General features: G+C 44.4%; 1 protein-coding gene across 11 annotated transcripts in view; it reads left to right on the forward strand.

The window, feature by feature from the left end:
* The window catches only part of LOC147103266 (AT-rich interactive domain-containing protein 1A-like), a 120,956-nt gene that overhangs the window by 52,321 nt on the left and 46,267 nt on the right, over positions 1 to 22,368 (forward strand). For 4 of the 11 annotated variants that reach the window (XM_085962723.1, XM_085962727.1, XM_085962718.1 and 1 more), the window contains 2 exons: positions 605 to 718; positions 13,432 to 13,527. In XM_085962723.1, the coding sequence (XP_085818849.1) occupies positions 605 to 718; positions 13,432 to 13,527 (210 nt within the window). The remainder of the gene's footprint in view (positions 1 to 604; positions 719 to 13,431; positions 13,528 to 22,368) is intronic. The other 7 variants (XM_085962720.1, XM_085962722.1, XM_085962721.1 and 4 more) reach the window with 3 other exon arrangements.

The following is a 22,368-nucleotide window of genomic DNA, read 5'->3' on the forward strand; positions in this document are numbered from 1 at the left end:
ATGTTTCGGGTAGAACCAGGGATTGTTCACCTGTCTCTTTATGCAGCCTGCACCTGCAAAAGGCTGAATAGTTGAAGTGTTCTGTCTCCCTACATTTTTGCCTGTCCTGCAGTGTGTCACAGTTGCCGGCAGCCTTCTGGTTCTCGCTCGACCGGTGAGTGTCGGCAGGTTGTTTGTTTGTAGGGAGGACCCAATTCTGCCCTTTCCTGGTGTTCACACTTGCATGCTTTCCAGATAGGAATCCAGGTCAGGAATCTGGCTTCTCGCCACCCACAGACACCAATTATAACAGCTCCACTGCTGCCCTTGCTCAACCATGCAACTCAGGGCCACAGAGAGCTTCATTTACACACCGAGCCACCAGACAAACCCAACAAATAAAGTTTTGTGATTAGCGCTGAAATTAGCCATTAATCGAGCAAGCAGTGAAGCTTTCTGCTGATTTGCCCCCCCCCCCCCCTCCCTCCCTTACCTCTGACAGTGGTGCAGTTAACTGACCTGTTAGCAGGATCAAATTGGGCCAGTTCTGGCCATTAGTGATCAATTTTGGTTCCTTGTACATTCGCAGAATGCTTATGATTCCTAGTTTCTCTGTCTCTTGTAGCAGGATTTGTCTCAGGAAGCGTTTGCCACTCAGGCTCCACAAGGGTTGACTTCCAACAAACCCAACCAGGAGGAGCTGACCCTCATGCAGCAGGGGCGTCCATCCAGCCTGCCGGTGAGTGCCCATCTAGTCGCTGCTTCGCACTTGCTTGGACATCCAGTAGATGCCGGGTGATTTAATAGATCAGCGCTGGAATAAATTTTCCAGATTTTTTTTGGGGGGGAGGGGGAAGTAGCGACACTTGTGCAATAAACAAGATTGAAAGTTGATGCTTTTTCTCTCGTCTGTTTCTTTCCTCTTTCTATCTCAAAAGTTATTGTTGAGGATCAGTGCAATGTTTGGGATAGGGCAGTTGAGCACTTTTGAGAACTAAAGTCCATCTCCTGTGGAGTTGCATGCGGGGAGCCAAGACCAAGTGTATGTTTCGGGTGAAATGGGTATAAGTGGACCAGGGCGCACAGACAGGATTCAATTCCCATTTCAAAGTCATACAGTTTATCCTAATTTTTATTATATTTCCATTACAAATTCCTCTGGCCACATTAATAATGGAAAATGCCTATGGAAGCTGGTCACATTGTAATTACAGCCTCCGTGCTAGTGGTGATGCTGCAGCCCCTCCACTGGCTGGAGGGTGTAATTACAGAAGTTTACATTGGCAATTTCCACTCTAAATGTGGCCATAGGAATTTATAATGGCTGGAGTTGGTGGAAAAGTTTGCACTGACGGATGTTCCACTGGTCTCCTGTCGTAACTCGGAGACCTGCAGAACCCTCGCGAATGACACACATGCCAATTCTGCTGTTTCCCTGGGGAGTTTGGCTGGTCTCCCACCGGAACTATGGCAGGAGCCTGCACAGCATTTCAGCTCCAAGACTTTTAACTAATGCGAACAGTCAATTGTTGCAAATTTGTCCTGTATTCCATGTGCAATATGATTTATTTCTGTGTTGTAACATTTAATCATTAGAAATGAGTACAACATTCTTTAAAAAAAATGTTTGGTTGACAGCACTCGGTTTGTGAGCTGGTTCTGGTCCTCCAATTTCTTTTAAGAAACAAGTGAAACTGTGATGCCTCCTGGGAGGCACTCAGTAACACTTGAGATGTGATTATTGTGTGTACAGTTTAAATCTAATGGTCATTATTTAGTTCAGTGCTCTGTTGAATGAGACTTGGGTTATGACCTGATCAGAGCTCTGTAGGATCAAATGGTAAAACTTTGAAAGGCATGGACAAGCAGAGTGTCTGGGTTCAGATACTCAAATCTTTAACAGTGGGAGGACCACTTGATAAAGCTGCTCTTTTTAATATATATTAGGATCTTAAATTCTATAAATAGGGGCAAAGAATACAAAATCAGAGATAATGCCAATCTTGTACAAATCATTGGTTAGGCTGTAGTTGCAATATTGTATCCAGGCTTGGGTGCCCAACTTTAGGAAAGATGTCAAGATCATCGAGCAGAGATTTAAGATTATACCTGGGATAAGATTATTAGTTACAAGGATGGATGAAAGGAATTGTTTTTTCCCCCCATTAGAAGAGAGATGACTGAGAGGAGATCTGGTTCAAAATTGAGGGGTTTTGTTGCAGTAGATCAGGAGAAACTGCTTCTGCTAGGTCTAGTGGAAAGGGCAGGGGAATAGGACTAAGTGGAGAACTTTTCCAGAGAGGGCACAGATGCCATGTGCCGTCTGGCTTTCTTAGCTATAAAATTCTGAGATCCAACAACAAGATAAACTTGCATTTATATAGCACCTTTTTAATGTAGTAAGATGTCCCAAGGTCCCACAGGGGTTTAATCAGGCATAAATTTACACGAGCCAAAGGAGGAGACGTTGGGACAAACCTTGGTTGAAGAGATGGGCTTTAAGGAGTGTCTTAAAGGAGGTAGAGAGGTGGAGAGATTTAGGGAATGAATTCCAGAGCTTAGAGCCTTGGCAGCTAAAGGCATGGCCACCAAGGGGGTGAAGGAAGTAGGGGATGCTCAAGAGGCCAGAACTGGAGGATCGGAGGGTTGTAGGGCTGGAGGCGGCTACATAGATAGGGAGGGGCGCGGCCATGGAGAAATTTGAACACAAGGATGAGAATTTTAAAATCAAGTATTTGCTGGACCGGGAGCAAAAAAAGGAAGGTTGGGATGGGAATAGGGCCATAATGGCAGAAATATTAAATTATTATTTCACTTCGGTATTTACCAGGGAGATAGAACAGGTGGACATGACATTGGATGATGAGATGTGTGCTTTTAAAATTTTAAAAAGGGGATATATTAAATAAGCTAATCAATCTCAGGATGAAACCCCTGGTCTGGATGGATTGCATCCACGCATTTTAAAAGAATCTAGAAGAGATAGCCGAGGCATTACTACACATATTTAATAATTCGTTAGAAAAAGGTGTAGTGCCAGAGGACTGGCGGGTAGCTAACGTAATACCTATATTTAAGAAGGGGGATAGAACATGTCTAGGGAATTATAGACCAGTCAGCTTAACAGCGATGGTAGGAAAAATAATGGATCCCTATTAAAGGAGAGAATAGAAGAACATCTAGAAACAAAAAGTATAATAACGAATAGTCAGCATGGATTTCAAAAGGGAAAGTCTTGCTTGACCAACGTTTTTGAATAGGTAACAAGAGAGAGTAGACAATGGTAATGCAGTAGATGTCATTTATCTAGATTTTCAAAAGGCCTTCGATAAGGTACCCCATAATAGACTAATGACTAAGGTCCGAGAATACGGAGTCGGGACAAGTAGCAGAATGGATTGCTAACTGGCTTCAAAACGGAAAGCAGAGAGTGGGAGTAAAGGTTAGCTATTCACAGTGGCAGAAGGTGGGTACTGGTGTTCCACAAGGATCAGTGCTGGGACCACTGCTGTTCACAATTTATATTACCGATTTAGACTTTGGATCAAAAACACAATTTCTAAATTTGCGGATGATACCAAATTGGGGGGGATAGTTAATGCTGAGGAGGACTGCAACAAATTACAGGAGGGCATTAATAAACTTGCAGAATGGGCAAATAATTGACAAATGAATTTCAACACAGATAAATGTGAGGTATCACATTTTGGTAGGAAGAATAGGGAGGTCACTTATCACTTGGAGGGTGCGAGTCTAGGTGGGGTAGAGGAACAGGGATCTCGGAGTACAAATACACAAGTCACAAAGTTGCGCCACTGGTTAGCAAAGCCATAAAAAAGCAAACCAAGCACTAAGGTTTATTTCTAGAGGGATAGAATTGAAAAGTAGAGAAGTTATGCTAAACTTGTATCGAACCTTGGTTAGACCACACTTGGAGTACTGCGTACAGTTCTGGTCGCCATATAAAAAGGATATAGAGATACTCGAGCAGGTGCAGAGAAGATTTGCAACGATGATACCAGAAATGCGAGGGTGTACATATCAGGAAAGGATGAACAGGCTGGGTCTCTTTTCTCTTGAAAAAAGAAGGCTGAGGGGTGACCTAATAGAGGTCTTTATGAACGGTTTTGATAGCGTGGATACAAAGAGAATGTTTCCACTTGTGGGGGAAGAGCATAACTAGAGGCCATCAATATAAGATAGTCATCAAGAAATCCAATAGGGAATTCAGAAGAAACTTCTTTACCCAAAGAGTGGTGAGAATGTGGAACTTGCTACTACAGGGAGTGGTTGAAGCGAATAGTATAGATGAATTTAAGGGGAGGCTGGACAAGCATATGAGGGAGAAGGGAATAGTGGTATGCTCATAGATTTAGATGAGGAAAGACAGGAAGAGGCTCGACTGGTTGGGCCGAATGGCCTGTTTCTGTGCCGTATATCCTATGTAATGTGGTTGACTCTTAACTACCCTCTGAAAAGGCCTAGCAGTTGTGTCAAACCGTTACACAAAGGTACAATAAGAATAAAACTGTGTTCAAATTCCTGATGGCTGTGCCCCTCCCTGTCTCTGATTCTGAGAGTATGACTATCAGCCAATCTCCCAGACTCCTCCCCCACCATCCCAGGGTATGTCCTGACCCATCAGAGATGGAGGTGGCGACACAGTGGGGGATGTCCGTGTCGGTAGCACCACTGCTGGCTGAGTGCTGCCAGACTGGGCTTTCAATTCCCACTCCCGCCTTTGTTGGGCCAACACTCCCATCAGAGTTTGGTGCATTCTTGGATTTGAATACTTTGGAGGAGGGACCGAGTTACTGGTGGTGAGAGAACGAACAGCAGGGAGGGGGGAGCTGCAGTTCGGCAATAAATGCTGGCCTCGCCAGCGACGCCCGCATCGCGTGAATGAATAAATAAAAAAATTAAAAAGCTGAAGTGTTTGGATGACGTCGGATGAGGGGCAGCATATAGATGAAAAATAGAGGGATTGATCCTTCGGGGACTCCAGAGGTAATTGTGTGAGAGTGAGAAGAGAAGCCATTGCAGGAGATTCTCTGGCTACGACTGGATAGATAGGAATGGAACCAGGCGAGGGCAGGCCCATCTAGCTGTTCAACGGAGGAGAGTTGTTGGAGGAGGATGGTGTGGTCAACCGTATCAAAGTTGGAAGTACAGGAGGGGCCGTGTGCACGGGCAGGGGCCGTGTATCCGGTCGGTCTTAATTAAAACTCAACTTATTTTCAATTAAAACTCAATTTATTTAATTTGATAGACCAGGAGGGCATTACTGAAGAGAGTGTTTGCAGAGGTTTGCATTCCCCTTGGCTGCGGCCCTGAATACACTGCTGTGCAGGAAGTGAGAGTTGCACAGCACTCCCTCGTGCAGTGTGAGGAGAGCTGGCTTGATGCTTTGTGCCCCCAGCCCTCTGCTGCTACCTCCCACTTGTCATGCTCTCTCTGAGGGGGCTTGTCCCTGGGCTGCTGTCGCTCTGTGACTCTAGCATTCTTCTTTGGGGTCCAAATGCTTTTCTTAATGCGCTAGAAACAGTGAGATGGAGCGCGCTCTCTCCCAACCAACCTGGGAAGTTTCCAGTTTGAGAGTCGCTCGATGCAGCGATCCTCCGCTGACTCTCAGCGTTCAGTGCTGTCGGGCACAGGTCTCTAGTGATCCTCCGCTGGCTCTCAGAGCTGTCGGGCACAGGTCTCTAGTGATCCTCCGCTGGCCCTCGGCGCTCATTGCTGTCGGGTACAGGTCTCCAATTCATCTTTTTTGAAGTCATTTGCTCCACATTTGCTGTTTATTTTGTAACTGCTTATGTGAAGCAACTGACTAAAGTGGCACTCCTCACTGCAAAACTGTTTCATGAGTTTTCACCCGACATCCTGCTGGCATTACCTACATCTCCCACTTCCCTCTCTGCCCCTTGGCTTTAGGAATGGGATAGAGTGAATCTGTGGTGCTGCCTGACTTGTTTACTCTAACTTTAAATGGCTCAGCAGATGTTCCCAGCCACTCAGTATTTGAATATCCCAGTGCATGCGGTGAATTGCTTCACTGGACAGCATTTGAGTTTTTATACCTACTGCTTGGTCATAATTACAAAGGCGGAGGGTTTTTCCCCATATCACAGGTCGAGCTACCCAATGAAAATAGATCCTGTTACTGCATGTGAATGGTTTGCTCCAGTCCAGTCTGTGACCCAGGTGCAACACAAGGGGAGGGGAAGTGGGAATTTGTTTGTACTGTGGTAAAGGGGAAGCCCACTCACTTAATCTTGGAGTTCTTGAGATTCCCACTCCCACTGGGCCAACACTCCCATCAGACTTTGGTACAAAGCGTTTTATTCTGTCTTGCACCCTCTGACCCATTCTTGGATTTGAATACTTTGGAGGAGGGTCTGAGTTAATGGGTTCTGTGGTCTTGGCTTCAGTCAATGTTGCTGCACCTGCAAGTGGAAAAAAATGTCTATCAGTGGCAAAGATGGATCTTTCAGTGGGAAAGATGGTTGTCATGCTGACTGGTGAGGTGAAGACCAGTTGCTACTAGCTATTTAGTGATTTACAGGTACAGTACTAGTTGAAATGTGCAAATTGTAGCTGTGAGATAACTATATCAGAGAGCTTTCACATGTTTGCTAAATGTTATAGGGGTGTACATTTTTCACCATCAAGGTCCTGGTGTGTAAACGTGCCAACTTGTAGATTTTAAAGATTTGTGTCCTATAGTTACTGGTGATGTTCTGTAATGGCTGCTGTATAGAGTAATGTGACATTCGTGGTAACGCTCAGTTCACTATATGATGTGTCAGTCCCATGTGCACATCCGGTTTGTTTGTAGAATTTCTTGTATCTCAGCAGGGGAGTGAGTGCTGCTGTTTTTTGGCAGACACTTGAATAAGTGGACAAGAAAGTGAGGCTGATGTTGCAGGGAATTCCCCAGCCCTGGGAATATTTCATGGGATACAGCCTCTGCCTGACTAGACAGGATAAGTTAACCGGATTTTACACTGGGCAATTTGTGAGTGCTTTGTAGTTGGCCTATATATACACTGTGGTTTCATATTGCTCTACCGTCTACCTTCTGAGCTGGGTCCTTGCTTGTTATTGGCTGTGTATTGATATTCAGTGTTGGGGGCCTGCTTCCTGTTACTATTCTCGTGCCTCCCTTCAGGGGCCTGCTTCCTGTCTGTATGTGCTATGCTGTGTCGGGGCTCTGGCATCCTGTTTGTATGCATTATGCTGTGTCGTGGCCCTGGGGCGTCCTGCTTGTATGTGTTATGCTGTGTCAGGGCCCTGGTGTCCTGTTACTTGAGCTTGGCATTTAATTTCTCAGTACTACTGTTTAAAAAAAAAATTAAAATGTTTCACTGCATTAATCTGTAAAGCGCAAATGACTTTCCTTTCACATCTGCTTCCATCAAAGATATTGAGTGCCTTCCAATTGCAAAGCTTCGTGTGTTGTACTGAATGCTCTTAACAATTCTGCATGTGTGCAAGCAAGGCTGAGGACCAGTGATCTGTTGGACCATTGCTGTTTTCTGTCCCATAACATTCTCTGCACTAATAATTCAAACTAGCAAGCGGCTGATTGAGGCACAAACTCTGGGAATTATGGGGTTCGGTGCCTGGGTTTCAGATCTCTGGGAGAGTGATTGCTTTTACTATTGAAACACAGAGGAGCGAGCGTTCTGGGGAATTGGAGAGAAGAAAAAGTCAACCCTGAGCCACATTACAATAGAATGCAGTTATTAACATCAGAATCTGGTGGCCAAAGAGATCCCCCTCACCCCAGTTTTCTTTCTTCGGAGTTCCACGGAACCCAGTAGTTCCTCACCCAAATGGCCATTCTTTGTGTGTTGGCTGGCTGTTTGACTGTGGAGGATGGCTCTGATTCTGGCTTCAGCCAGCTACATGAGCAAGGGCTGCCTTTAGTGATCAAGGGTAAACCCTGGCCAGTTTTTGCACTCGGCACAGCCGGAGGATCGAAGGTGGGACCTGCTGGTCTTTGGCTCAGTACTACACCACACGATGACTTCACCCACAGCTGTTGGAGTGCGGTCAGATTTTATCTTGTTTGTGAACATCAATTAAAAAAAATAAAAAAATAATTGCTTTTCTGGTTCCCATGCTACTCGATGAAAGTGTAGGTTTCAGTTGGTTGAAGCCAAGCCCCTCCAACCGATGGTGGGTTATCTGTCACTGTATCTGCTGAAATTGTTCCATTCCTCTATGAATTCTTAAACCCATGGCAGAGTTTCAAGTTGATTACAAAGGCCTTTGGGAAGTTGAAGAATCGAGGTACGTACAGATAGCGTGAAATCTTGGGCTAATATTCCCTCTCCTGTCTTCTTACATTGTAACTGAAAGCAAAGGGTCAAAACTTAAACCATTTCCATTGAATAAAAATGACCTTTCTGGGTGTCATTTTTGATTTGGGTGGAGGACACGGCGGCAGCAGGAGGGAGTTGATAAAACGGCTTTTTAGATTTAAAAAAAAAACAAAAAAAATATGTGGAATGGCTGGAGAGTCGAATGGAGATAAAGCTATAGTTAGATGCACAAGACAGGTGAGACTGGAGATATGGACTTGTGTGCGAGTGGGAGAGAGGTTTTAAAGAATCATTCACACACTGGTGGGATAGAGTTTGCCATACACTTCCTGGGGTGATTGGCGGTGAGGAAGGAAGTAGGTGTTAAAGGATGTTTTTGGGCTTCCTGCAGCGTTAATGATCTTCTTTTGCAGTAATTGACTCTGCTGCTGACCTTTGACCTCCCGTGAACAGCAAGGCATGTGCCACTGTTGACTGGTGGAATAAGTACTGTTGCCGTGGCAATTGGCTCAGACAAATCAATGTATTCAGCTTTGAAAATGCAGGATGCACAGTACATCAGTGCCTTGGTTCAGTGAGAACACTGCCATCGTCTGCAAGTCTCAAAACTGCAACCATCAGTTGGAATTAAAAATGTAAACTTGTACCAACATTTTACTGTTCTTTATTGAGAATCCAAACTAAGGAATGAATATTCGTGTGAACAATTCGCCCTCCCAACAAGCTAGTTTGCTTATCACTTGTCTGCATGGATGAGAGCATAGTTCATCGTTGGCAGCCATTTTAGTTGTGTAAATTTCTAAAATTTAGTGATTCCAATTTTAAAATAGAAACGACCCTGTTCAAACTGTGCGGGTGATGGTCTGGTTTAAGTAAGGACAGTGTTTACATTTACAAAGTCTACATTACCTCCTATAATCTGTGTTTAACTATTTTAAAATTGTTAAAAATATGATTTTTTATAGTTGCACAGGGCTCTGTCACTGAACCGGGCCCAACTGATTTAATTTTGCCTCTGGTCGAAATACATTGACGTAAATGAGATTGTTGCGTCTGCTGTAGTGTCAGCTGCTGCTCAGGATACACGCACAGCCAACATCGCTCTGCTCAACCACATGGAGAACTGATCTCTGCTTCTCGTTTTAAATTTGATTGTAAATATTCATTCCAGGTGTAAGCATGGTTTGAGGTGGAATTTTTTCCAAATCTGCCTCGGGCTTACAGCTTCTCTGATGTGTTAGTACTGCCTCTGTATTGCCGTGGATAGAGGGAGAATCCCACTAAGAAATTCTGCTGATGCTGTCTTTTTTTATCTGTGCTTCTATGTAGTTTCAAACATTTCTGCAGCAGCTCTTTAAGCTGAGGATGTGAATAGGCTGACTGCTGCATCCCTGAAAATGGCTGCTCTTCTATCCACTACTAGCAAAGTATAACTGGTGCATCCCTCCCTGCAAATGGCTGCTAGCATTAATGCCTTAGGCGTTTAAAGGAGGTTTTCAGTAAAAGCAGTTCTGAGCGAGAAGATAAGTTGTGATGAGTATGCAGTGTGTGAACAGATTTTTGACTCTTCACATCCACCCAGCTGGTAGTTCTAAAGAGGATTTGTCTGTGGTATTGTTTATTGGAGAGTTTGATTTCCATTACACTACTCTATAACTACTTTCCCTGTTTTGAGAGAGGTTATATCACAAATCAGACATGAAGTTCGTAACGGTCATCTCCAGATCGTTTTTACGTTGCGTTATAAACTCGAGTTGTGGAGTGGCAGAAGGAAATGGGAGATTTGTGTTCTTCAATGAATCATGTGCTGTGGTAACTGCAGTGAAAGCCATTCTGTCCTGTACAGGAAACTTTGTGCTATCCGGCACCGACGGGACCGAGCTGTTGCCGTCCCATCAAAACTGCCGGACAAACCAGCACTAATGTTGAAACATACGGAGCTTGAGCTCCGTATCTGGCAACAAACCTTGTTACTTACAGCTTCTAAACAGTCGGCCGTACCTTGCAAGTGTCTCTGTAGCTTAGCAACAGCTTCAGCGAGACCTTGCAGAGCCTGACTGGTTGGAAAAAAAAAGCAACGAGAAGAAAAAAAACCTAGCGAAATGGCTCCTGATTTTTGCCGGTGGCTTGAGCATTCCGGACAGTTAACCTCCGGATGAACCAAAGTTTCCTGTATTTGGGAATTTTCAGTGTTCCAGCCAAACCAAGTTGTTGCTGATAAAATTGTGTTGAACACACTTTATTTGAAGAGGGGCGTTAAACGGGATGATGTCTGCAGTTTATCAAATATGTGGGATGCTGTCCGCTTTGGAACCTGATTCCCCTCTGTCTCTTTTACATGCATGCCCGTCAGCCCGCCTGCACACACCCTCAGTCTTGGTGTCAATATGTGCGCAGGGGTTCTCTCTGAACCCTTCAGACTTGTGACCACATGTTTGAATTTCGACTGATTCTGCAGCCTGGCCCTGCGACCAGGATTATTTAGCCACGGTTCATCGTCCTCTGTTAAGACCTCTTAGAAACATAGGAACAGGAATAGACCATTCATTCAGCCCTTCGAGCCTGTTCTGCCATTCATTTAGTTCATGGTGGATCTGTACCTTAACTCCATCTACCTACTGTTGCTCCATGTCTCTTGATACCCTTACCCAACAAAAATCTATCAAATCTCAGTTTTGAAAATTTGCGTGGACCCCCAACATCCAGTGTTTTGGGGATAGTTTTCCAGATTTCCACTACCCTTTTGTGTAGAAAAGGTGCTTCTTGATTTCGCTTCTGAATGGCCTAGCTTTAATTTTAAGATTATGCCCCTTTGTTCTGGACTCCACCACCACAGGAAATAGTTTCTCTCCTAGCTGCCCAATCTAATCCTTTTATCATTTTAAATACCTCGATTAGGTCACCCCTCAACCGTCTTAAACCCGAGGGCATACAAGCTAAGTTTATGCAGCCTGCCCTCATAATTTAACCCTTTTAGCCTCTATCGTTCTGACGAATCAACGCTGCCCCCTCTCGAAGGACAGTATATCCTTCCTGCGGGGAGGTGCCCAGAACCGAACGCAGTATTCCAGAAGGTCTCTTGTACAACTGAAGCATAACTTCCTCCCTTTTGTATTTCAGCACCCTTGAGATAAATGTCAGCATTCAGTTAGCCTTTTTGATTACTGTTTGTACTTGTCACTAGCTTTTACAGATTTTTGTATGTGAGCACCCAAATCCCTTTGCTATTCCACAGCTCCCAGTCTCTTTCTCGCATTCAAAGTGGATGAGCCCTCCTTGAATTCCATCTGCCATATTTTTGCCCACTCACTTAACCTGTATGTCCCTGAGTAACTTCCTCCTCCCATCCACACAACTTACAGTGCCTCCTAACTCAGTGTCATATACAACTCTCTATTCCTTTTGTCCTAAGTCATTGATAGATATGGTGAACATATGAGGCCCCAGTAGAGATCCCTGGGGAACACCACTTGTCATAGCCTGCCAATCAGAACAAACCCTTTATCCCTACTCTATTTCCAACCAATTATTAATCCATGTTACAAGGTTACCTCCAGTTCCATGCACTTTCCTTATTGCTAATAATCTCTTGTGCGGGACATTATCAGATGCTTTCTGGAAGTCCATATAGACAGTATCCATAGATACTCCCCAATCCGCCACCTAGTGATCTCAAAGTTCAAGGTGATTAGTCAGACATGACCTATCCTTCACAAATCTATGCAGACTCTCTGATCAACTGATACTTGTCCAAGTGCTCAGTCACTCTTTCTGTGATGATTCCAGCAACTTCCCCATAATTGATAAACTGATAGGTCTGTAGTTACCTGGTTTCCCTCCTTTTCTTCTTAAATAATGGAGTGACATTTGCAATTTTCCAATCCAAAGGCGCACAATTTTTACATTTAGAAGAGCGTTGGAAAATTATGACTAACGCATCTGCAATTTCCTCACCTATTTTAACACCCTGGGTTAGAAACCATCAGATCGTGGAGATTTATTGGTCTTAAGTCTCATTATTTTCTCCATTGCCACAAAAAACGTGCATTAATTCCGCTAAGTTCCTCCCGTTGACTTATTTTTTGGTTCCTTTGTGCCACTGGTATTTTGTTCACTTCCTCCAATATGAAAATGGATACAAAGTACTCATTTAACAAGTCTGCCACTCTCTTACTATCAATTATAGTCTCTCCAAGGCTGAGAAGTGGCTGATGTTTGTCTGATACTGCACGGGAAGACGTGGGGTTGCCCCGCAGTTTTTGCTTGGATGTTAAATCATTAAACAATTAGAAGTTATATGAATTATTTTAATTTCCTCAATATTAATCCTGGTTTGATAGTTGTATATAACCTCCGTGATTGATTAAACAGACAAAGCAACAAAGAATATTTTTAGCCTAAGACAAACACATTTATCTCCTGAAATCCCAGAAATCTGTTATTATTGGGATGCTTAGAAAAAGTGCCATTTAATTCAGAAATCCTGTCTGTTGGCCAATTGCTGTGCTGGTTTTGGCGAGATGTGATAAATTGGAGTTTACAAAATCCTTTGACACTGGTGTGTACGGTTTAAATTAATGATAAATTCATGTAATTGTTCCGACGAACATGGGTGTTAAATCATTAAACAATTAGAAGTTATTTGAAGTGTTTTCATTTTCAGTAATTGCTTCACGTATTGTCCTGGGAGAAATTGATTTCTGACTGAGCAGGCCGAGGTCTTTGTGTAATAAATGTACTGCTGCCTTGGAGGGAGCATGGCTATCATGTGGAATCTACCAGTTGAAAGAATTGAACCAGCACATGGTGATATGTGTTGTGACTGTGGCTGCAGTTTTATACCAATATCAGGTGCTACAGATGCCCAAGAGAATGTGTGCTCAATGGCTGTGACTAACAGTGGAAGTTGGATGCTCTGTTGTAAACGATCTGCTGGTATTTTTTTTAAACTATCCCCACCTCTACCCCTTTCCTGGAAGTTCTGATTCTTGCTGGGGTACAGCTCCACAGAAGTGGCAGCTGTTTGGTACCTCACCATAGTGCCCACTGTTGGACTGTAGGTGGGTGACTTTACTGGTGTGGGGATGACTGGCTGCCCATTGCTGACCTGGCTCAATGTTTTCAGCAGGGGCTGTTGGACAGTGACCAGGAATCCCGGCTTCTTCTCGCCCAGGAACACGAAGCTGATTATAGTGTCCCTACTGCCACTCTGGTGAAAAAGGTGTGTTTTTAATCAAACTGGATTGTGTAGAAAGTGTGTTCCATCCTGAAGGACCAATGTGAGCTCGGAGTAAGATGCTCGAGTGGATTGTTGCTTTGGTGGAATGAGCAAAAGGAAATGGGAGCTTGTAGGGGTGGCACAGAAAGTGTTGCACCAGAGAGTGTTGGTGACTTGCTGGGCTGAGTGTATAGAGCAAGCTCATGCTCTAGAGTTTATTTATAGCGCTAGGATTTACTTCTAGAGGGATGGAATTGAAAAGTAGAGAAGTTATACTGAACTTGTATCGAACCTTGGTTAGACCACACTTGGGAGTACTGTATACAGTTCTGGTCGGCATATTATTAAAAAGGATATAGAGGCACTGGAGAGAGTGCAAAAAAGAGTTACAAGGATGATATCAGAACTGCGGGTTTGTAACTATCGGGAAAGGATGAACCGGCTGGGTCTCTTGTCTCTTCTTGAAAAGAGACTACTGAGGGGTAACCTAATAGAGATTATGAAAGATTTTGATAGAGTAGACAGAGAGTGTGTCTCCACCTAAAACTAGAGGCCATCAATATAAGATAGTCACCAAGAAACCAAATAAGGAATCCAAAAGAAACTTCTTTATCCCAGAGAGTGGTGAGAATGTGGAACTCGCTACCACGGGGAGTAGTTGAGGTGAATAGTACAGATGCATCTAAGAGGAAGCTAGATAAACATGAGGGAGAGGGAATTGAGGGTTATGCTGATAGTTAGATGAGGAAGGATGGGAGGAGCATAAACATCAGCATGGAATGGTTGAGCTGAATGGCCTGTTTCTGTGCTGTATATACTATGTAATTCTATGTAATATGTAAAGCTCCACTAATTGCAGCCCTCTGTCAGCACAGAGATTGGCATGGTGCAGCTTCAGTGGACTTGATGCACTTTTACCACCACAACAATGGCTAATGATTAAATGTGACAGTGTGCCCTCCAGGGAACTGTGGCTGACCTTTGATCCTCTCGTTATGTGACGAGAAGTGAGGCTGCAGACCTGGCCTCCTGCTTTCTTTCCGGGTATTAAAGTATTGTAATAAGCAGAGAACAAGAGACCCTGGGCACGACGAGACGTTGCTCAATGATGCAATTTGAAATATGTGGATGTATTTCTGAGTCTCTGTATTCTGATTACAGTGAATAAAGCTGCCAGTGCAGGGAGCATGGCTCTGTTTTGATTTACCTGTAGTATGTATCCAGGCTTCCTAGGAATTTGGTGGAGAGATTCTGGGGATGGTGAATAGAAACATAGAAGATAGGAGCAGGAGTAGGCCATTCGGCCCCTCGAGCCTGCTCCGCCATTCAATGAGATCATGGCTGATCATCCAAACTCAGTACCCTGTCCCTGCTTTCTCCCCATATCCCTTGATCCCTATAGAATGATCCTCCGCTGCCACTCGTTTCATGGGCTACCTCATAACGTAACATAAGAAATAAGAGCAGGAGTAGGCTATTTGGCCCTTTGAGCCTGCTCTGACATTCAATAAGATCATGGCTGATTATCTAACTCAACTCCACCTTTCTGCACTATCCCCATATCCCTTGATTTCCTTGGTATCGGAAAAATCTATCTATCTCTGTCTTGAATATACTCAACGACTGAGCCTCCATAGCCCTCTGGGGTAGAGAATTCAAAAGATTCACAACCCTTTGAGTAAGAAATCTCTCCTCATCTCAGTCCTAAATGGCCAACCCCTTACTCTGAGACAGTGACCCCTAGCTCCAGATTCCCCAGCCAGGGGAAACAACTTCTTGGCATCTAGCCTGTCAAGCCCCTCTAAGAATTTTATATGTTTCCATGAGATCACCCCTCATTCTTCTAAACTCTAGGGAATATAGGGCTAGTCTACTCAATCTCTCCTTATAGGACAATCCCCTCATCCCAGGAATCAGTCTGGTGAACCTTTGTTGCACTTCGTCCAAGGCAACTATATCCTTCCTTGGGTAAGACGACCAAAACTGTACACAGTACTCCAGGTGTGGTCCCACCAAGGCCTCATATAATTCCAGTGAGACTTCTTTACTCTTGTACTCCAATCCCTTTGTAATAAAGGCTAACCTACCATCTGCAGAATTATTTCTCACACTGGTTTTTATCAAAAAATCCCCTCTTTTTCCCCTTAATGCAGTGTTTGCTGTAATCTCTGGGTGACTCATTAACCTGTTCAAAATCTATTTCCCTCTGGATTTTCCAATTACACTTACAAATTTCTGTATTTAAAATTAAATCTGGACTGATTTTTGGGTGTTTTACAGCTAAGCCTGAGTAACTAGTGGCTATGGGTCTGATCTCTCTCAGTACTTGCAACAAATATTCACTATCTGTAAGTGTGAGCACAGATGTGACTGACAGTAGAGGAGACTTTCTTCTCAGTCTGGGTTGGATTTAAGTCCAGGTCTCTGAGATGGAAGGACGACTGTACTTCACAAACTACTGCTGAGCTGGTGCAGATTGTTTTCAATGCATTTATAAATGGAGTGAGGCGAAAGAACATTTTGGATTGCAGGAAGGCGACGTCTCTGGATGGTTACGTTTTAATGGGCCAGTTGTTAGGTGTCTTGGGCTGAAGTTGGGAGTGAAGGGATTACTGAAGGTGCTAGGACAGTGACCACACTGGAACATTAATAAAGCTGCTGGCACTTTGAGTGTTTGGGGAATTCTGAGAAGGTGGTGGGAGTGGAATGGGATTTGCTGTTCACAGAAATTGCGCATCAAGTTTAATTTTACAGCACTGGTCTTGTAGTTGGTCGAGTCCCACGAGGAGTGACTGGGAATGGAAATCCATTCAGGCCCTGGCTGCATCATTTATTTATTATACCCTAGATGCTTCAGGAAGCTGCTGACTATGTTTACTATGAGGGGGACTGATGAGTGTCTCACCCTTCCAGATGGGGCATGTTTATAAGCCCTCTTCTGATATTAATAAAGAGTCCGATTAGGCTGTGTTTTGCAATGAAGGACCTTGTCCCTCCATGTTGAAGGGGACTGTTCTATTTTGACAGTCTTAATATTGGAGTCTGGAAGTCACAAATTGATGTCACGGCTCAGGACAACCACTTTGATGTTTGATTCAAATCTTTGGGATGGTCTCTGCAATAAAACTAGTTAGCTGTAAGGTTTGTAGGTGGATGCCTGTTCCCTTTTTATAGTATTTGTGCTGTATGCCTGTTGGGAAACGGTGAGCCCAAATCATTCCTGGAGCCTAGAGACTGCGACTCTGAAGCCAGTGTCCCTTTCAGCCACCATTGTCTGGATCATGTTGAGTGAGCAATCAGGGAGGGGGTGGAGTTGATGTGGAGTTTTTGGTAGAAGCTGAATAATTAAGAATTTGGTCGTCTTAAGCTGCAGGAAATGTTGGCTCATCCGTGATTTAATGTCACAAGATGGAGATGGTGGTGGGTCGAGGGAAGCGGTGGGTGGAGGGTAGAGCTGGGTGTTGTCACCATATATGTAGAAGCAGACCACATATCTGAGTGATGTCAACAGAGAGGCAGCATGTAGATGAGGGGGCCAAGGATGAATGATTAAGTACTAGAGTTTAACCATATGGGAACATAGGAACAAGAGGAGGCCATTCAGTCCCTTGAGTTTGTTATGCCATTTAATTAGATCATGGCTGATTTGCACCTCAACTCCATTTACCCTTTGCGCCAGATCCCTTGATACCCTTGCCCGACAGAAATCAAATCAATCTCCGTCTTGAAAGCTCCAATTGACCCCCAGCATCCAGAGCCTTTTGGGAGGAGAGAATTCCAGATTTCCACTAACCTTTGTGATTTCCCTCATGAATGGCCCAGCTATGATAAGATAATGTCCCCTCTTTTTTGGGGGGGCTGCCTGGCCCATTTGTGCGAAACTTGACATTGAAAAAGCCAGTCCTGTTGGTCCCCTTGTTCTTGATTCCTCCACCAGTGAAAATAGTTTCTGTATCTACCCTACAAGTTCTTTAACATTTTAAACACCTTGATCAGATTGCCCCTCAACCTTCTTGAGCCTAATTTATGCAACCTTATTCTTATAATTTAACCCTTTAAGCCCTGGTATTCTGGTGAATCTATGGCCAATATATCCTTGCTGAGGTGTGGTGCTCAACTGAACATGGTGCTCCAGATGGGATCTGGCCAAGGCTCTGTACAACTGCAGCAAGACATCCTTGTTCCTGTACTCAAACCCTCTCGCTACGAAGGCCAACATGCCATTTGCCTTCTTAACCGCCTGCTGCACCTGCATGCTTACCTTCAGCGACTGGTGCACAAGGACACCCAGGTCTCGTTGCACTTCCCCTTCTCCCAATCTATTGCCATTCAGATAATAATCTGCCTTCCTGTTTTTGCCACCAAAGTGGATAACCTCGTATTTATCCACGTTATATTGCATCTGTCATGCTTTTGCCCAATCACCCAACCTGTCCAAATCATCCTGGGGTTTCTTGGCATCCTCCTCACAGCACACACGCCCACCCAGCTTTGTGTCGTCTGCAAACTTGGAGATATTACATCTAGTTCCCTTGTCTAGATCATTAATATATATTGTGAATAGCTGGGGCCCAATGACCGATCCCTGCGGTACCCCACTAGTCACTGCCTGCCACTCGGAAAAAGACCCGTTTATTCCAACTCCTTGCTTTCTGTCTGCCAACCAGTTCTCTATCCAAGTTCAATACCTTGCCCCCAATCCCATGTGCCTTAACTTTACACGCTAATCTCTTATGCGGGACCTTATCAGAAGCCTTCTGAAAGTCCAAATACACCACATCCACTGGTTCTCCCTTATCTATTTTACCAGTTACATCCTCAAAACATTCCAGTAGATTAGTCCAGCACGATTTGCCTTTTGTAAATCTATGTTGACTTTGTCTGATCCTGTCACTGTTTTCCAAGTGCTCTGCTGTTACATCTTTTATAATGGACTCTAGCATTTTCCCCACTACCGTTCTTTCACCTTCCTATGTTAGTTGCAAATGTCAGGCATGCTGTGCACGGGGAGGACGAACATCTCACAAAGGGCCACCTAATTACACAATGATGGCAGCAGCCTAGCGTGGCACCAACTGATGTCTGGAGCAAGTCGTCTCTTGCCCAGGAATAGTGTTTGGCATTGGTTGCCTGTTTGGAGGTGGGAGCAAAACTGGGCATCACGTGCAGGAAGAATGTCTGAACTTCCATTTGCAGGCTCATTAGTTGCACCTATCGTACATTGGGCTAGAACAGATATTGTCAATTGATCCCTAATAATGACTGTCTTGTTGACTTTAATTGTTTTGAAAGCTGAAGTGCTGGAGCTAATTGAATATACCTGGAATTTTTTTCCAAATTCAGTGAGTTTTAGATCTTCCCAGACCATCTTGTTTTTGGTAAATAAGAAATTGTGGATGTTTTATATCAACTTCTGCAAGTCCCAGGAACCTGTTCCAAGCTGCACCGATAAAGGAGAGGATATATCTACTTGTTTTGATATCTAGAAACTAAGGCACATAACACCCTTGTGGGTCAGTGAGATCGCTCCCGTTTTCCAGTCTGCGGGGCAGGCACGGATGGCCTCTGTTTCCCACATTCAGTCTGTGGTCCGTTGGTGGAATTAATGAAAATTATTTTTCTAAGTGCACATCACCCTCTGATTACATGAACAGACCCACCTCTGAGGGACGAACTGCTGTATAATTGGGTTACTGACACCACATGATGTCATGCAGACGCTATTGCTATGGCAACTGGCTCAGCTATTTCTGGCTGTTGCAGCAATCGTGCAAATGCCCCAAACTGCCAGAGCCAGAGCACAGTCTTTATTTAAGGGTTAAAAATTGTGCTATGTAAATATCCTGCTGTTGGATCTGCTACAGTTGTGGTGCAGGTATAATGATGCTTGACAGATGAATAATCCCTCCCTGCATAGTGTTTAAATACAGAATAGAGGCTTCTTTCTACTCCTTTCCCTCAGCATCTTTCTGCGTGAAAGCAACTAGCAAGTGCTGCTGTTGCAGAGAACCATTCTCAGGTTCCTGAGTATCCTGTAGAGACACTCATTGTCTCTCTCAAAATACTCCATTGTTCTTGTGGAGTAAGTGTGCTTTAAATAGTTCAGCCCTTCCTCTTGATGAGCCACACATGCCTTGGGGACAGAGCGAGCAGTCACTTTGTAATTATAGTGGGGACAGAAACAGTCGCTTGTTGCTGCCATTTTTCTGTTTTAAACCCCTTTAAATAGTTAATGAGCAGGACAAAATCCTTTTGAATTGCTTAGACTGGCACAGCCGATCCCATTTCCCTGTCATAGGGTGACTAACGTGTTCAAGCTGCACAGGAACATTTATTTTGCAAGAATGTGTAATTGTCTCTTGTACTTCCCCCACCCTTGCCTGCCTATCTACCAGTTCATAAGCCTTGCTTGTTGAGTGGGGATTCTGGAATAACTGCTTGAGGGAGAAGGCAGGGTGTTCACTCCACTCTGAGGGGGGCTTGTGCTTCAGTGGTCTGTTGGTGTTCACACATGGGTGGGTGAGCTAATGGATCTTTACTGAAATAAACTTGTTGTAAATGTTTTACAGTGATGTCTTGCATCCAGTTGGGATTAAGCCTTCGCCTGTGTTGTGTAAAAGGTCAATAATGAGGGAGAGAATGGTTGTTGGATTATTGGGGGGAGGGGGGGGGGTTAACTTTTTTAGTGGAGTAATTTACCCCTTCGTGTATCTCATTTTGTTTTAAAGAGATTAAAGATTCTCTAACGCTCAAGGAATAGGCGCTTAGTGAAAATGGGCGCGGTAAGCTGGCGTCGGCTGTTGAACTCTGCAGACCATGATTGCACCCTCTCGCCTGGATACAATGATCAGGGTCTCTGCTCTGTCTGTAACCAGACAGCTGATGAGGGACCTGTCTGCAGACTCTGCATTTTCACCAACTGACAGTCACCTGGGCTCTGAGGAATTTACTTTTTTTTTAAAGAATGGTTGAACCATGTAAAATGATCCAACATATTAGGAATTAGTGCCTTCACAGTAAATACTTCCTCCTCTAGTCTCCTTCCTCTTTGATGTTCTACAGCCTCAGTATGTTCAGTGCATGGGAAGTGTTACTATTGGGACACAAGTAAAAGATTAAATGAGAGCTCTGAATTTAAATGCATCAGAGTACACCTGCATTCTGAGACTTTATATCTTACAGAAAGTGAGATTCAGGTGATTGTACCCAGTGAGCCTACTCTTCCTTCATGAGAAGCTAATGCTGGTACCTTGTGTCATTTAATGGGGTGGGTGGTTTTGGTCATTGTTCAAAAACAGATGGAACTACAACAAAGTGAGAAAAAAGAGTAGAGATAGCAAGCAACAAATGGGCTGGCACCCTGGCGTCCTGCCTGGTTTTTTCTTTGGCCCGGAGTTTGCATTTGGAACACGTGTCCAATTTTTGAAAGCACCGGACCACCACTTCATGGAGTTTGTGATCACTTGCAGTTTGCGGAGCAAAAAGAAAAATTATTCTGTGCAGGTTCCTGTATGACCAATGACCCAGCAGACAGCTTGTAGTGTTGAAGCTTCCTCAGAACACTGGGCCCTTCCAGCTTCACTGTTGGGTTCCAACTCCTGGGTGTGAGTCAGTGTGCTCAGAGTAATGTTTGTCACAATGTTGATAACTTTACACACAGTGAAAATACATCAAGAGTGACTTTTCCTTTTGAAAGTGATGTCTTGGATTTAATTATTGCGTTTCTCATGTAATTCTCTCAAGTTCTGTTAATAAAAACTGTTGTGCTCATCAAGATCAGAGGTGTTAGTGCTAGACAGACAACACTTTCCATTTCAGGCAATCAGTGTCTGCTTCAAAGTGCTCCCAGGTCAGGTTTTACACAAGATGCAGAACAAAACTCCCTGGACTCTGCCCCAAGTGCTCTGGCAGCTTTATCTATTTCTCTATGCCAGTCATCTTGTGGCCCCTCGGGGGAAGATCGCCAGTTAGGAGCAGTTTAATGCTACAGGCCCTCGAGAAACTGGACCGAGCCTGGCCAAACTCGAGAAACTGGACCGAGCCTGGCCAAACTCGAGAAACTGGACCGAGCCTGGCCAAACTCGAGAAACTGGACCGAGCCTGGCCAAACTCGAGAAACTGGACTGAGCCTGGCCAAACTCGAGAAACTGGACCGAGCCTGGCCAAACTCGAGAAACTGGACCGAGCCTGGCCAAACTCGAGAAACTGAGCAGCAGGCAGATGGCTTTCAACCCATTGGTCTGGACTGGATTTGAACCAAGGTCACAAGTGAACGGTCAATGTCTAGCGCATGATGGCACGCAGTTCCCCAGATCTCGTGTTCATAAGTACTGCACTAACTCTGGATAATAATAATGTGCCTGGTTCTCTGAAGCTGTGCTGTGGTTGTTGGTATTGCTCTTGTTTTGCACACTCTTTAGTTGATGATTGTCGCACAGACTGAGCACCCAGGTATCATGCCCAGCGCGATAATGAACTTGCTGCTGCTTTGGGTTAACTGCTTTCTTATTTCTCGGTTGTGTTGGTTTCTGTGGCCCAGAACTTGGGATCATTTTGTTTTTGTCAAGATTGCACTGAAAGTGGAGTCTGTATTGAAAACGTTTTGTGAAGTGCAGGTGTTGCATTTAGTGCTGCAATTGCTGCACACCAGGAGTGGGCACAGCAGGGTTGTGCCTCCTTGCTCTCTCCTTCACGCCTCTCTTTTGTGGAAGTTCCAAGTGGAGATGGGGAGGGAATACCGGACGGAGCAAGGCTCATTTTCGGTTTGCTCTTGCATGTCTTGTGCAGCTGGTTGGAGGCCTGGGAGAGGTGGGCTGGAGATGGAGCACTGTTAGGGGAGAGGCA

Source organism: Somniosus microcephalus, chromosome 20 (assembly GCF_052327205.1).
Source record: "Somniosus microcephalus isolate GS21.2 chromosome 20, FLI_Smic_1.0, whole genome shotgun sequence".
In the NCBI taxonomy this organism is placed as follows: Eukaryota; Metazoa; Chordata; class Chondrichthyes; order Squaliformes; family Somniosidae; genus Somniosus; species Somniosus microcephalus.